Genomic DNA, 16896 nt, shown 5'->3' on the forward strand with positions numbered 1-16896 from the left:
ACCACACCTGGCTATTTTTTGATTTATTGTAGAGATGAGGTCTCACCAAGTTGCCCAGGCTGGTGTTGAACCCATGGGCTCAGGATTCCTCTCACCTTGGCTTCCCAAAGTACTGGCATCATAGGCATGAGCGACCACATCTGGTCGATACTTTTACTTCTACTTTTACAAAATAGTAGCACTGAAAATTACTATTTCCTGTTGTATATTAGAACAAATTATGGTACGATGCTGTGTTACATTCTTCTTTTTTTTTTGAGTTGGAGTCTCACTCTGTCGCCCAGGCTGTAGTGCAGTGGCTCAATGCTTACTGCCACAGCAGCCTCAACCTGCTGGGCTCAGGAGATCCTTTCACCTTAACCTTCCAAGTAGCTGGAACTATAGGCATATGCTAACATGCCTAGCTTTTTAAATTTTTGTTGTGGAGACGAGGTCTTACCAAGTTGCCCAGGCTGGGCTTGAATCCCTGAGCTCAGGCAATCCTCTCGTCTCTGCCTCCCAAAGTGCTGGGATTATAGGTATGAGCCACCGCACCTGGCCCAACATTCGTATTCTCAAGCTCTAACTGGTCCATTCATTTTAAATGACATATGAACCAACATAATTTTAGTATGAAAAAAAGTTGCTTATATTGGGATTTGATCTACATACTTGTTAGCTACTCCTGTGTCTTTGACTAATTCTTGCAAGGCTTTTGCATATTATATGCAGAGATTTATTTTTTTATTTTTTATTTTTATTTGCCCACCCAGGCTGAAGTGCAGTGGCACACTCACAGCCACTGCCGCCTCGACCTGCTGGGCTCAGGCAATCCTTCCACCTCAGCCTTCCAAGTAGCTGGGACTACAGGCGTGCACCACCATGCCCAGCTAATTTCTTGGTTTATTATAGAGATGAGGTCTTGCCAAGTTGCCCGGGCTGGTCTTGAAGCTGTGGGCTCAGGCAATTCTCCCACCTCAGCCTCTCAAAGTGCTGGGATTATTAGCATGAGCCGCCATGCCTGGCCTCAGAAATTTAATAATGGAAAAGATTTTAAGCATATCAAGTATAAGTAAATACAAAAATGTTGTACCAGCATGACCTGTTCTTCAAGATTTTCTTCCTTTTTAAGGAGAAAAGAGAACTCTTCTAACATTAGACTTGATTTCCTTGATAGCATGGACTGTGTGCATTAGTCATCTTGGTATCCTCTGTGCCTACTCAATGTTTGGCATGTAGTGAGTGCTCAGTAAATATTTTTGGAATAAATTCTCAGGGAGGAAAGTTGGCCATTTAAAATAGAGTCTTTAAAATAGATCATCAGCTGTGAGCGATGGCTATAATCCCAGCACTTTGGGAGGCAGAGGCAAGAGGAGACCAGCCTGGGCAACATGGTGAGACCTTGTCTCTACAATAAATCAAAAAATCAGCTGGGTGTGGTGGCATGCGTCTATAGTTCCAGTCACTTGGAAAGCTGAGGCAGAAGGATCGCCTGAGACCAACAGGTCAAGTCTATAGTGGCCGTGAGTGTGCCACTGCACTCCAACTTGGGAAACAGAGTGAGACTCCAACTCAAAAAAAAAAAGAAAAGAAAATAAATAAATCGGTCATTGAAGACCATTGATGCCATTGTAAAGATATAGTAACAGATTTATTGAAATACAGTATACAGTTTTACCTTTGCTTTTTAGATTTTCTCAACTGAAAGGCTTGAACTTGTCCCATAATAAACTTGGACTGTTTCCTGTATTGCTGTGTGAGATCTCTACCTTGACTGAGCTCAACCTTTCCTGTAATGGATTTAATAATCTACCCAGTCAAATAGGCAATCTGCTAAAGTAAGTATCTTACTTTTACTAGATTCCTCTTTTCCCTTACAGAATAAGGAACTTGTTTGGCATTTGGAATGGAGGTTGTATCATGAGCTCTTGGAGTGAATTATATCATATAATTATTAAAATTCTAGTCAGTAACAGTTTTTGTCACCAGAGATCTATGTTCCTGTTGCAGTGAGTAATCCCTCAGCTTCAACAGCAGAAGTCCTGGTTTTTCTTAATGTTGGAGGGACTATTCATATAAGTTAAAAAAAAAGCATGGCAGAAGTCATCTGTTAAGCATCTACAGATAGAGTTAGGATGCGTTGCCATTTTTGGAATGAATAAGTCAGTCCATTCCAAAGAAATCTTTCATAAAGTGGACTTGTTTTGTTTTCTTCCTACAGTCTTCAAACTCTCTGCCTTGATGGCAACTTTCTGACTACTTTACCTGAAGAATTGGGAAATCTACAACAGCTTTCCTCCCTGGGAATTTCCTTTAACAACTTTAGTCAAATTCCTGAGGTTTATGAAAAACTCACTATGTTAGATAAGGTGGTTATGGCAGGAAATTGCCTGGAAGCCCTAAACCTAGGGGTGCTGAGCAGGATGAGCCACATCAAGTATGTGGATTTAAGGTAAGGTCATTCTTTACCATATCTTCCTTTCAGTAGACTCTTACGGACCTTTTTGTCTTTATAAAGATATCCCTTAGGCTGGGCACAGAAATATCAGCACTTTGGGAGGTAGAGGCAAGAGGATTGCTTGTGGCCAAGAATTTGAGACCAGCCTGGGCAACATAGCAAGACCATGTCTCTATAAAAAAAAATTCGTTTTGAGACTTACTTAAAACATTAGGATTTTAAAACAGTATAGAAATAGATATTTTCAGGGTTGTAATAAAACTTCATTTATCACTCAGTAACAAAAATTAAGGATCACATTAGGTACATGATAGAGACCTAACTTTGACAGTGGTGGTTCTGACTTACCCTCCCAGCAACATTTTATGAGAATTCCTGTTTCTTTACATACTTGTTGGTGTTGGATTTTAGCAGTCTTTTTTCTTATTGTCCATAAAGTATTTTCTTTTATGAGTTGGAGTCTCACTCTGATCTCTATACCAGAGTGCAGTGGTACGATCACGGGGCTTACTGCAGCCTTGTCCTCCTGGGCTCATGTGGTTCTTCTGTCTCAGCTTCCCAAGTAGCTGGGTCTACAGGCACATACCACCAGGCCCTGCTAATTTTTAAGTTTTTTTTTTTTTAATTTGTTGTGGAAATTAAGTCTTGCTATGTTGTCCAGGCAGGCTGGTCTTGAACTCCTGGGCTCAAGCAATCCTCGTCTCAGCCTCTCAAAGTTTTGGGATTACAGGTGTGAGCTACTGTGCCTGGCCGTATTTCATTGCTTTAATCCATATTTATTTACTTAGGAGTGAGGTTGAGTATCTTTTTATATGCATATTAGTAATTTATAGTTTTCTATAAAGTTAACCATTTTTCTTTTGAGTCATTGGGTTTCTTCTTGCTATCTGTTGTATTATAATCAAAATATTAAAGGTTTTACCACTAAGAATTTTTATGAGAGTTTTATTTTCTAGTCAGAAACTTTTCCTAAAGGAAATTATTAAAGGACACCTACTAGATGGTCTGTCATTTACAGTAGTTATTAATGTACCTTGTAAAGACTTAGTAAGTGGCAGGTTTATTGAAATACAGGAAAATGAAAACAGGTCTATGTGCATTAAATCATATACTTGCATAGAAATGAACCCAGAAGCCTTTGAACTTTTCAAAATACATACAGATTATTTTCTTCTCCATTAATTAATGTTATGTTAATTATGTTACAGTCACAGAAGGAAGCGTGACTGTGTCCTCTTTCTCTTGACGTGGTATTTTCATGATTACTTTGCTGTTTACTAATCCTAAAGCTTATGTTCATCTTGTTCCTTTGGCCTATTTCTTAGTTCCTACCTAACTTTAGGTATTTGGATAAAAGTATTTGGCTGTTTGAGCATATAAGCCCTTTGTTTCTTCTCTTTATTTAATTTGTATATATATTTGCCAGTCTGGATTCTCTAACTTCTTAGTACCTTGAGTTATTTGTTTATAAACTATATGTGGTTATTTATATAGTACCTTGCAAAATGAGGCAAGTAGTGAAATTCTTAAGTTGTTAAGGAAATAGAAAAAGGGATTAGCTCTCCTAGTTTTCTTTTGGTAAACAAATTAATTGAATCTATTTGTGATATTTCCTTGTTTTGGAATATTAAGGATGAACTGTTTGAAAACCATGGTTCTTGAAAATCTGGAGGGAAATAGATACATCACTCACATGGATCTGCGGGACAACCAGCTGACTGACTTAGATCTCAGCTCCTTATGCAACTTAGAGCAGCTGCACTGTGAGCGAAACCAGCTGAGGGAACTGACACTCAGCGGCTTTTCCCTTAGGACTGTCTACGCCAATTCCAACAGTGAGTTTTTTGTCCAGGCTCCTGTTTTTTCCCTTTCAGTGCCAGTCAATGCTTTCTAAGAACAGTGGCATCTGTGGTGCTTCTCAGTGACTCTGCAGAATGGATTTTGTGACTCATTGAGGCCTAGCTTTGTTTCTTCACTTTGCTGTCAACACTTAAGTGGTTGTGATGTGCATGAAAAGACATGGCAAGATACTCTGAGGTTTACTAAGTGAGCCTAATAAGAGTCATTTTACAAAATAACAGGCAAGCGTGTTTAAAACAAAAGTGTCAGTAATAATCTGAAACAGGGGTTGGCAAACTATAGCCCAGGAACTACATCTGGACCACCGCCTCTTTTTGAATGGCCCGTAAGGAATGGTTTTTCCTTTTTTGTGTGCTGGAGTCTCACTCTGTTACCCAGGCTGGAGTGCAGTAGCTTGCTCACGGCCACTGCAGCCCTGACCTGCTGGACTCAGGTAATCCTTCTGCCTCAGTCTTCCAAGTAGCTGGAACTACAGGTGTGCACCACCGTGCCTGGCTAATTATTGATTTATTGTAGAGATGAGGTCTTATCAAGTTGCCCAGGCTGGTCTCGAACTCCTGGGCTCAGGCAATCCTCTTGCCTCGGCCTCCCAAAGTACTGGGATTACAGGCAAAGTACTGGGATTACAGGCTTGAGCCACTGCACCCAATTTAGGAATATTTTTCATCGTGGAGGGCCTCAAATTTGTTGAGACCATTCTTTTTATGGAGAGTTATTTTTACCACAAAAGTTGTACTTACCTTTTTCTCTGTTTAAAGAAGGAAATAAAAAGATGCTCAATTTCACTGTCAGAAAAATGCAAATCTAAATAGTAACATTTCTTACTCATCAAATTTTTTTTTCATGGGAGGGAAAGGTGAGACCAATTTAATTTATAAGTAAGCTTTGGACAGTTTCCTGATCAGAAAAGGACCTAACAGCTGCTCTTAGAGAAAAAGTTCATCCTGGAGGGTAAGGTCTCCAGGGGAGGGAGGAGTGGGGTGGAAGGCCAGTGTCAGGCTTTGGGGCATCTCTAGAGGTTGGTTCTGTGCTCAGTAGGTACTGGCAGAGCCTTGAGTGATAAGTGGGGTGGCTTTCTCAGGTAAGGGGCTGTGCTTCTGATTGCCCTTGCATTTTATTTTTCCCACTCAGGGCCACAGCGATCCCAGCAATGCACAGGAGCCCTCCAACAATAATACCACTCAGCTGCAGGCCTTTCCAGTCATAGTAGAAGGGACTGTCTGTATCAGCAAATGGGTCATTGGCAGGTGGGCAGGCCTACCAGTAGGAAAAGGGCTGAGGTCACTCTCTCCATGTCACAGCTTGAGGGAAAGGACTGCAGGACAGAGCAGCTGTGTGACTCAGCGGGTTACTCCACCTTCCGTGTCCTGAGTGAGAGGTGACTTGAGAGTATCACATTTTTTAGAAAAGGTTATGCTGACTGGGCATGGTGGCTCACGCCTATAATCCCAGCACTTTGGGAAACCGAGGTGAGAGGGTTGCCTGAGCCCATGAGTTTGATACCAACCTGGGCAACTTGGCAAGACCTCACCTCTACAGTAAATCAGAAAATTAACTGGGCGTGGTGGCGCATACCTATAGTTCCAGCTGCTTTGAAAGGCTGAGGTGAAAGCTTCACTGAGCCCAGCAGGTCAAGGCTGTGGTGACTGTGAGTGTGCCACTGCACTCCAGCCTGGGCGACAGAGACTCCAACTCAAAAAAAAAAACAAAATGAAAAAGATAATGCTGAGTGTAACCAGATAGGAGGAGAAGCATCTCCCAGAGCTCTTAAACACTGCCAGTGAGAATTGACTAGTAAAACCACTTGGAAGAGTAATGTGACAGTGTTACGGCAGTCGAAGGCACACATATACCATCTTCTAGCAGTTCCCCTGCTTGGAATCTATCCCAAAGACACATATGCACGAAGTGATATGTAAAAGAATGTTTATCACAGCATTGTGATAGTGAAAAAATGGACTATTACTAGGAAATGGGTAAATCAGTAGTGATATTTATATAATTAAATATTGCACAGCAGTGGAAATGAATATATATAAGTTTTGTGTATTAATATTTTTGAGCAAGGAAAGAAAGTAAAGTACGTGTATACTATGATAGTTAATCAGAATTGAAAACACAGGAATATTGTTTTCTTAGCATTAAGTATGCCATAACAGAATGAAAGAATCCATGAGAAATGATGAAAACCATATATGGGGTGATGTTTACCTCTTTGTATGTGTAATATTTAAATTTTTTTTTTTAAGCAGCTGAGTTCAGTGACTCACACCTGTAATCACCAGCACTTTGGGAGGCTGAGGTAGGATGATCACTTGAAGCTAGGCATTTGAGACCAGCCTGGGCAATATAGCAAGACCCCGTCTCCAAAAAATTTTTAAAAATTAGCCAGGTAGGCAAGGCACGGTGGCTCAGCCTGCAATCCCAGCACTTTGGGAGGCCAAGGCAAGAGGATTGCCTGAGCCCAGGGTTTCGAGACCAACCTGGGCAACTTGGCAAGATCTGGTCTCTAAAATAAATCACAAAAACTAGCTGGGTATGATGGCATGCATCTGTAGTTCCAGCTACTTGGAAGGCTGAGGTGGAAGGATAGACTGAGCCCAGCAGGTCGAGGCTACAGTAGCTATGATGATAACCCTACACTCCAGTCTGGATGACAGAGTAAGACTCCAACTCAAAAAAAATAAAATAAAATAAGAATATTAAGGATTTCTGTTTGTGTTGCCTGTTATGTTATAGAAGCTTCAGATTGTTGTCTTAGATTAATTGCTTGGTCAGAAGAGTGTCCAAACTGATGAATGTTGACTTGTGCCATTTATGGATGCTGTGACATAATATTAAGTCCTTCCAATGGAGATGATTGCTATCAGGCCCATCTCGATTATTCTTAATGTATCTACAGAGTCTGCATGCTTGGCCGTGCTGGAAAAGACCTCATCAGTACACATGTAGTGCTTCTTAGTCACTGAACTTCTATCACACCAGTGTATTGAATAGGGCTTGTTTGAGGGTATGTACTCTGTTTATAGAATCCTTAGATTCTGCAACCTGGAAGAATTCACATAAACATTTGTTTTTTTTTTGAGTGAGCATCTTATTTTGTCGCCCAGGCTAGAGTGCAGTAGCATTGCCTATTGCTCGGTAGCTTTGATCTGCCAGACTCAGGCTATCCTTTCACCTCAGCCTTCCAAAAAGCTGGAACCACAGGTGTGTGCCACCATGCCTGGTTGATTATTTTATTTATTGTAGAGGTGAGATCTTGTCAATTTGCCCAGTTTGCTCTCGAGCTCCTAGGCTCAGGCAGTCCTCTCTCCTCTGCTTCCCACAGCTCTGGGATTACAGGTGTGAGACACTGCTCCTGGCCAACAGGAGTTGCAGTTTTGATGCCTCAAAGTAAATAACTTAGTTTCATAAAAGAAGTGATCATTTAACATAGGGAGAGACACTCAATTTTGCTAGTCATTAGGAATATGCAAATTGAAACCCTTATGTGGCACTACCACATACCTACCAGAATGACTAGAATGGAAAAGACAGAAAATAACAGTGGCAGCTATTATAAATTGGTACAACCACTTTGGAAAAGTGTTCAGTAGTATCTACCTAAGAGTGAACATAAACATATCCTGTACCCACCAGTACCCTCCTAGGCATATACTCGACTAAGTGCTTATATTAGAATCCACAAAAGACATGGATAAATATGTTCATAGTAACCCCAAACTAGAAAAGGCTTAAATTCCCATCAATTCCAAAATGGGCAAATAAATTATAACATATTCACATAAAATAATTTAATACAGGGATGAGAATGAATGAACTATAGCCATATGCAACAATGTGAACAAATCCTACAAGCATATTGTGGAGTGAATGAAGCCAGAGAAAAAACTATACATACTATATGTGTATATTTATATAAATAGACAAAAGTAATCTGTCGTATTTGTAGTCAGAATGGTGTTGCCCTTGCAGGGTAGTTACTGGAAGGGAAGACAAGGTGAAGCTTCCAGGGAGCTGGTAATGTTCTGTTTCTTGATCTGGGTGTTGGTTCCACTAGATATTCAGTTTGTAAAAATTCACTGAATTATTACACTTTTCTTTATTTATGTTATACTTTTAACATTTTATTCTATTTATTTTTGAGTCAGAGTCTCACTCTGTCACCCAGGCTAGAATGCAGTAGTGGTACGCTCACAGCCACCACAGCTTTAACCTGCTGGGCTCAGACAATCCTTCCATCTCAACCTTCCAAGTAGCTGGAACCACAGGTACAAGCCACTACGTCCGGCTAATTTCTTTATTTATTGTAAAGACGAGGTCTCGCCAAGTTGCTCAGGCTGGTCTTGAACTGGGCTCAGGCAATCCTTCGCCTTCCAAAGTACTGGGATTACTGCGCCTGGCTGTATGTGTTTTTCAAAACAAATTGGGATCAAGCAGTTAGTCAAAGTGAGTTACTCAATAGTTTTTATTTTTAGTTCATCTTAGTGGAGGACATCAGTTTTCTCTGTTGTGATTTCACTAAACGACTTTTCTCTTGTCAACTGTCACTTTCTTCTTTAGAGGATATCACTAACGTCTATTTGTTTTTTATTAGAGCTGACAGCAGTGAATGTCTATCCGGTACCCAGTCTACTCACTTCCCTAGAACTCTCCCGGTGAGTGTCTGTCATGAGGGTAGTGCTTGTTTGATTCTTACTGTTTCAGAGATGTGTGTGGCTACTTTGGCAGTTTTGAGGTATAAGAAATTGAAATATATTGAAATTTTGGGCTCACTTAGAGAAAGGATGAGTGGAAGAGTAAGTTTAATAGCCATACTTTGTAGTTACAGGAAAGAACCTTTTGAGATAGAAAAATGCTGTGAATTATATCCTTAAAGACTTGTGGATTTAGGATAAGATGCAAAGAAGACCTGTTATCTTTATAGCATTGGTTTTGTCAGTTGGAATCAGATAATTCTTGATTTTTTAGGTAGTGGGTTTTTTTTTTTTTTGAGTTGGAGTCTCACTGTGTCGCCCAGACTGGAGTGCAGTGGACACTCCCGGCCACCGCACCCTCAACCTGCTGGGCTCTGGCTATCCTTCCGCCTCAGCCTTTCGAGTAGCTGAAATTTCAGGCATGTGCTACCACGCCCAGCTGATTTTTTGATTTATTGTAGAGATGAGGTCTCGCTGCCCAGGCGGATCTCGAACCCGCGGGCTCAGGCAATCCTCTCACCTCAGCCTTCCAAAGGTGCAGGATTACAGGCTGAGCCACCAAGCCCGGCAGGTAGTGGGCTTTAAAAAAATTATTCAATTAAAAAAATACTCTTATGACTCATGTTTGTCTTACTTTTGTAGTGATAGTAATTATATTCAGGACTTTAATGCTTCTGTTGATGGCCAAGAACAAACATAAATGAGGTTTGCTTTTCTTTATTCATTCATTTTAAACCACGCTGCTAGGCATTCTGGATTCATTGGTTGGGTTTTATAGTATAGTGGAAAAGATAAACAATCGTTCAGTTACCAGGCAACATGATAAGTGCTGTGCATATAGAATGCTTAAGTCAGATTGAAGGAGCAAGCAGTGTGCAAGGTCCTATATGGTCAGGCTTGTTGTGACGATTAAGTGAGATAATAAATGCCAAATACATAGCATAGTGCCTGGCATACAGTAATCTCTTAAGAAATATTAGCTTGACCGGGCTCGGTGGCTCAGCCTGTAATCCCAGCATTTTGGGAGGCCAAGGCAAGTGGATTGCCTGAGCCTGCGGGTTCGAGACCAGTCCAGGCAACTTGGCGAGACCATGTCTCTACAATAAATCAAAAGTTAGCCGGGCACGGTAGCACACACCTATAGTTCCAGCTACTTGGAAGACTGAGGTGGAAGGATCACCTGAGCCCAGCAGGTCGACACTGGGGTGGCCATGAGCGTGCCACTGCACTCCAACCTGGGCAGTGAAGTGAGACGCCAACTCAAAAAAAAAAAAAAAGAAACCGAGCTCAGTGGCTCAGCCTGTAATCCTGTGCTTTGGGAGGCTGAGGTGAGTGGATTGCCTGAGCCCATGGGTTCGAGACCCGCCTGGGCAACTTGGCAAGACCTCATCTCTACAATAAATAGAAAAAAAATTAGCTGGGTGTGGTAGTGTGCGCTTGTAGTTCCAGCTACTTGGAATACTGAGGCGGAAGGATCGCCGGAGCCCAGCAGGTCGAGGCTGCAGGTGCTGGGAGTGGCCACTGCACTCCAGTCTGGGTGACAAAGTGAGACTCCAACTCAAAAAAAAAAATATTGTAGCCAGGTTTCTTTTTGTTATTGTTACTTTATTATTAAGCTATTGTTTTAGAATCCCTGCCATCCATTTCTTTCTTTCCTATCTTTCCTGAAAAACCCCAACATAAAAGATTTTACCTTTTCCACTGAGCTTGGCCATTGCTGAAGAAAATCACATCCAAATGGACGCCACTATAAATTTACAATTTCCAACCCTCATCTGGAGCTTATTGGTTTTTCTCTTACCAGCTCCTTCCATTATCCTCAGCATCTGTTCCACATTGCTCTACTTCTTCTCCATGCTGGAGCTTAGCTTCCTGCTTGATTGAGAAAATAGAGGCTATTGTGAGTGATTTCTTCCTGTCACCTTGGTTGAATGTATGTAGGCACATACCTAATCTCAGCCTCTCCCCTCTGTTCAAGGCCAGTCCAGCTGTCTTGGCCTGTAGCCCCCTGTACTTCCACAGTCCTGGACCTTGTTAGTCGTCCTTGTCCTCCTCCTCTTCCTCTTCTACCATCTCGTGTGTGTCAGTGTCTTCCTTTTTCTCAGCACCATCCAGTACCACCCAGATCTCCAGCCCAGGCCCTCTCCTCCCAGCTGCTTTTGCATTGCCTCACTTCTTGTTATTCCCCACAAGGATCATGTCATTTCTTTTCTCATCTCTGGTCTCTACCTCATGTTGCCGACCATGTTTGAAATATGCTCCTCATGTCAGGTCATTGTACAACATTCTTCAGATGTCCTCTGAGGAAGCTTGCCTTGTTCCATTTCAGGCAAAGTGTTTCCTTCACTAAGCTGTCATAGCAGTATCTGTGTTTCATTTCTGTAGCACTACTTCATTCTGCCTCATTATATCAATTGATTAATCGATAGCTATCTTGAGACCCAGAGAAGCTAAATCACATATGAAAATAAAATTCCTCACAACACCTCTGGCTACTGAATATTTGAATCAGGCCCAATGAATATTTGAATCATGTTCTAAATGGCTTGAAACTTTTTCTGCACTAGTTGTCTTTTGTCCCTACTTCCTTTTATTTGTTCTAACATTTTCCTTCTCTTCTCAGTCATTACCTGTAGAACTCCTCCTCCTTGAAGCTTTGTTTTAAGTTGTCTCTTCTATGAAGTCTTTCTTCATCTCTTTCTCCCTTCCCATTCTACCACATGTGCAGAAAGACTTTTAACCTTCTTTGAAGATGAACCATACTGAGCACCTACTGTATTCTAGGCAGTGTCCCACAGTATGCCTTGGAGATAGTGTTCCTTCTCTCAAGGGGCTCATAGACTGGTTAATGGATACATTACAGTCAAGTGAGTTTCATTTGTCATCTTAAATGATGCCTTTCAATTATTTATTTTCTGTAGAAACCTTCTAGAATGTATTCCTGACTGGGCCTGTGAAGCAAAGAAGATAGAAATATTAGATGTGAGCTATAATCTTCTCACAGAGGTTCCTATGAGGTATGTGTGTATGAAAGTATATATTGTGCATGTATGTATGAATATATACATGGGTGTGTGTTTCATTATTTTTCTAGATTTGGGTTGGATATTGAGTACCTGCTGAGTGCAAGGCAGCATGAGGTGCCATAAGGACTTTAGTAAGGACTAGTGCATGGTGTTGGCCTACAAGCTACTTAATGAGAGAATAGCGTGGCATATGCCCAGATACCTGTGATAAAATATACCAGGAGTTGCTGGCTTAGATTGAGATGTGATTGTAATAGTTAATTTTATAGAATGAGTTATTATGAGTGAGCAGTGTCCTAAGAACTTCACTTTCTTTATCTCAATTCTTTAAAAACCTTAGGTACTGTCATCCTTGTCTTAGAAATGAAGAAACTAAGATTCAGGACATTTAGGTAATTTGTCTGAGTTTGCGCTTAACTAGGAGGTGATGGGAGCTGGCATTTGAATGTCGTCATTTTTACTCCAGAGCCTTCACTCTTAATCACTAGACTGTATAAATTAAATATTTTAGAAATTCAGAAGAACTTTGAATAATTAGAGAGTGCTTCATGGAGAAGATAGCATTTAATTGACCTTTACCAGATGGTGTGATTTCTCTAAGTGGAGAGGAAAGAGTGGTGCTTGGGGAGGGGTGGGAGGTAATATATTCAAAAGCACTGAGGTATAAAATGTGTGGTTATTACCTAATGGAGTCTTTAAAATTAAACTAGAAGCCTTGTAGCATAATAAGTTTGACCACAACCTTTGGAGTCAGACCGTAGTTCAAATCCAGACTATATCATTTACTATTCAGTGTGACATCTTTGACAAATCAAAGTCATGTAACCTTTGTGAGCTTCATTGTTAAATGACTTAGCACCTTTTAAGCACTCAGTAAATAGTAGTTTTTATTGTAATGAAATTTGTTGTAAATATTAATATATCCACTGAATTTTTGTTGCCGTTTAGACTTAAAATCTAATTGATTTACTCTAGAAATTGCTTTGTTAGTTAAAACCTCCTCTGTGCTGTTTGCTTTCATTAATTCCTTTTTTCTCAGAATGACCCTAATGACTTCCTGGTGGGTGGTAGGTAAACATATGGTTGTGGATCCTTTCTTGACCCAGGCACTTGTTGGTGATTATGCAGTCTAGAAGACTGTGTTCTTTTCATTTACTGATTTCAGTGAAAAAGCCAAGCACAACCTCAGAAAGAAAGATTCTAGTAAGTTTTTATTTGTTTCTTTGTACTTGTTTCCCCTTAGAATTCTGAGTAGCTTGAGTCTGAGAAAACTGATGGTGGGACACAATCATGTGCAAAACCTTCCAATGCTGGTGGAACACATCCCTCTCGAGGTATTGGATATTCAGCATAACATACTTACCAGGCTGCCAGACACCCTCTTCTCCAAGGCCTTAAAGTAAGTAACAAGGGTTAGGATTTTTTTTTTTTCTCCGAAGAGCAGAATCATTGGCTAAACAAACTAGTGACTTGTCATTAGAGTGACCTTTGGAACTATATTTATAGAGAGTTTTACCTGATAGTCCTGCTATGGGTGGAGACTTAATTGCAATTTTTATGAAGGAAGCTATGACAGTTTCATGAATCTTTAACTCAAAGTTGAAGTAGCCATGGAATACTTAAGTTATTATGTTGTAAACAATTTTAAATAGTTTGGGGAGGATTCAGGCTTTCATGTAAGAAAATGAATGTAGTTATGACATTTAAAGATTAAATTATAATATTCTGATATATATATTATATCATTATCATATATATATAATATATATATTTTATCATTATAACATTCTGATATAATATATATATATATATTCCTTGGGCGATTTTCAGCTTTTGCATTGGAGAGAAAAGAACATAACACAAAAGTTTATTTGGTTTTTGCTTCTAGCTTTACCAAACTATCTTTGAGTTACAGTCTTTATTTGCAAAGTTTACTACTGACTTTAAAAACTGTGTATTTAAAGGTAATAACCATTCACTGCCTTCTCACTGTAAATTAGCAAACAGATGACCTGTCTTCCCATTTTGAGACCCATTATCAGGTTTAGCTAATGTGTATGTCACTTTAAATGAATATTAGTTTTTAATTATAGTGTTCTATAATATGAAGAAGGTGGTATTGTCTTTGGTTTAGAAATGGAGAAAACAGAGATAAGCAGTAGTAAATTAACAGGAGACATACAAAAATTATGTAGTCTGTGGGTGTCTGGCTTTTTTTCCCTTTAGCAGCTTATACATCTTTTGTTTTTGAGTCAGAGTCTCACTCTGTAGCCCAGGTGGAGTGCAGTGTCAGGCTCATAGTCACTGCAACCTCAACCTGATGGGCTTAGGCAGTCCTTCCTCTTCAGCCTTCCAAGTAGCTGGAACTACAGATGTGTGTAATTTTTTGATTTATTGTAGACAAAGTCTCGCCATATTGCCTAGGCTGGTCTCGAATCCATGGGCTCAGACAGTTTTCTCGCCTCCACCTTCCCAAGTGCTGGGAGCCACTGTGCCCTGCTTATATCTTTTAATGTATTATATATTTGGTTGGATATTACTCATAATAAAATCTTGGAAATTCTAAAAAATATTTGAAAGAAATTTTCTTTTTGTAAAGTTTATAAAAAGTCTTGATGCAGTTATTACCAAGTATTTGTTAGCAGTGTATTTGTTAGCAGTGTATGACACTGCATTTAGTCCTGATGACAGTCTAAATAAAATTGGTTTACAACTTTAGGATCTGTAGTAAGGAAGTTACTTAGCTGTAGCAAAATGTTAGTAATATTTAATACTAATTCTGCACAGAGCATTTATTTTTGGGACAAGGATTCAAACAGACATACAGTACCTCTCAATAAGCTCAAAAGCTAATTAGGTATGTACAACTATTATGAATCAGTTTCTTGTATTATATTTTTTATTTATCCATCGCCCAGGCTTGAGTGCATTGGCACGCTTCTGGCCACTGCAGCCTCGACCTCAGCCTTCCAAGTAGCCAGAACTACAGGCACGTGCTATCTCACCTGGCTAATTTTTTATTTATTATAGAGGCACGGTCTCTCCAAGTTCGCTGGGCTGATCTTGAACCTGCGGACTCAGGCAGTCCACTCACCTCGGCCTCCCACAGTGCTGGGATTACAGGCTGAGTCACCAAGCCCAGCCTGTATCAATTTCTTAAAAAAATAATTGGGGATATGGATAACCCAACATGAAGAAGATTTAAGACCACACAAGTTTAATAATATTAACAGCCTTTTATTGAGAATGTTCTGTATATACCAGACATAATACTAGACAGATTTTTAAATAATACGATGTTTTACCTATAGTTTGGCAAAGATTAAAGTGAATCATAATACTCAGTGGTGACAAAATTGAGAGCAAACTGACATTCTTATCTTCTTGTGGAAGTATAATCTGATACAGTCTTTCTGGATCTTAGTTTGGCAATATATTAAAAAATCTTTATATATGTATATCCTTTGGTCCCACAAATTCTGTTTCTAGGAATGTAACCTAAAGAAATAATAGATATTGACACAAAGATGCTCATTGCCATGTCTGTAGTACCATATATATGGAAATAGTCTGTATATTCATTATTAGGGGATTCGTATGAATTCAAAAATTTGTCTCCATAGTTCAGATATATGTGAACATGAGAGTCAACATCCTTTTCAGTAGATGCATAGACAGTAAAAGATGAAACTAGGTTAGAATCAGGCCACTACAGAAGACTGGGAAAACAACCAAGTCTGTATACTTTCGTCTGTACTTGCCTTGCTTGAGTTGAGTAAAAGGAACTTTGGATAGAATAGAATCAAATAGAGGAAATTATTTGGACAAAATTACCTTTTTTTTTTTCTTCTCAATTTGGAAGCTTGGAATGGCAGCATTCCATACTGATATAGCATGATGGTTTTTATGTAAGAAAGCAACAAATAAAGGAAATGATGATTTGTATGTGTTCTGTCAGTCTCAGATACTTGAATGCATCTGCAAATAGTCTGGAGTCTTTACCATCTGCCTGCACTGGGGAGGAGAGTCTGAGTATGCTGCAGCTGCTTTATCTGACCAACAATCTCCTGACAGATCAGTGTATACCTGTTCTGGTGGGACACCCACACCTGCGCATCTTACACCTTGCAAACAACCAGCTACAGACCTTTCCTGCAAGGTAAATGAATGCAAAATTTATCATTTCAGATATACAACATTAATTCTACATTTGACACACTAAGTGTTTGTTTTGTTTTGTTTTTTTTGAGTTGGAATCTCACTTTGTCACCCAGGCTGAAGTGCAGTGTCATGCTCATGGCCACTGCAGCTTCTACCTGCTGGGCAAGTGATCCTTCCACCTCAGCCTTCCAAGTAGTTAGAACCACAGACATGCATCACCATGCCTGACTAATTTTTTGATTTATTGTAGAGACACAGAGTCTTAACCATGTTGCTCAGGCTGATCTCAAACCCCTGAATTCAGGCAATCTTCTCTTTGTCTCCCAAAATGCTAGGATTATAGGCGTGAACCACTGTGCCTGGCTGACACACTAAATTACAGCTGACCATGACTATGGTGAATGACTTCATAGATGCTGTGATTTCACTAGTTGAATCAGAAAATCCCATCTTAATAGTACTCCCTTGTTAAATAAAGAAATCGTGGTTAAAGTGTGTTTAATTTTTAGTTCTAATTACTTAATAATGATCTGAGAATACTTAACCTAGAAAAGTACAGGCGTATGAAATAAATTCTGAAGGTAAATTTTTCTTTTGTCAGCACTGTTTTGTTTTGTTTTTTTTTGAGTTGGAGTCTCACGCTGTCGCCCAGACTGGAGTGCAGTGGCCGCTCCCGGCCACCACAGCCTCGACCTGCTGGGCTCCGGCAATCCTT

The 16896-nt window shown here is 39.9% G+C and overlaps 1 protein-coding gene and 1 pseudogene across 2 annotated transcripts in view; one reads left to right on the forward strand and one right to left on the reverse strand.

Annotated features, from left to right (window-relative positions):
- PHLPP2 (PH domain and leucine rich repeat protein phosphatase 2) overlaps positions 1-16896 on the forward strand; it is an 80353-nt gene that overhangs the window by 49700 nt on the left and 13757 nt on the right. Inside the window, exons 6-12 of one of the 2 annotated variants that reach the window (XM_008069569.2) lie at positions 1671-1817; positions 2201-2431; positions 4070-4272; positions 8895-8955; positions 11916-12011; positions 13264-13419; positions 15979-16179. In XM_008069569.2, coding sequence (XP_008067760.1) covers positions 1671-1817; positions 2201-2431; positions 4070-4272; positions 8895-8955; positions 11916-12011; positions 13264-13419; positions 15979-16179 — 1095 coding nt within the window. The remainder of the gene's footprint in view (positions 1-1670; positions 1818-2200; positions 2432-4069; positions 4273-8894; positions 8956-11915; positions 12012-13263; positions 13420-15978; positions 16180-16896) is intronic. The other variant, XM_008069570.2, reaches the window with a different exon arrangement.
- Positions 5329-5591, reverse strand: LOC103272095 (annotated as a pseudogene).

This window comes from Carlito syrichta, unplaced genomic scaffold, assembly GCF_000164805.1.
Source record: "Carlito syrichta isolate Samal-C Ts95f unplaced genomic scaffold, Tarsius_syrichta-2.0.1 Scaffold312120, whole genome shotgun sequence".
NCBI classification, from domain to species: Eukaryota; Metazoa; Chordata; class Mammalia; order Primates; family Tarsiidae; genus Carlito; species Carlito syrichta.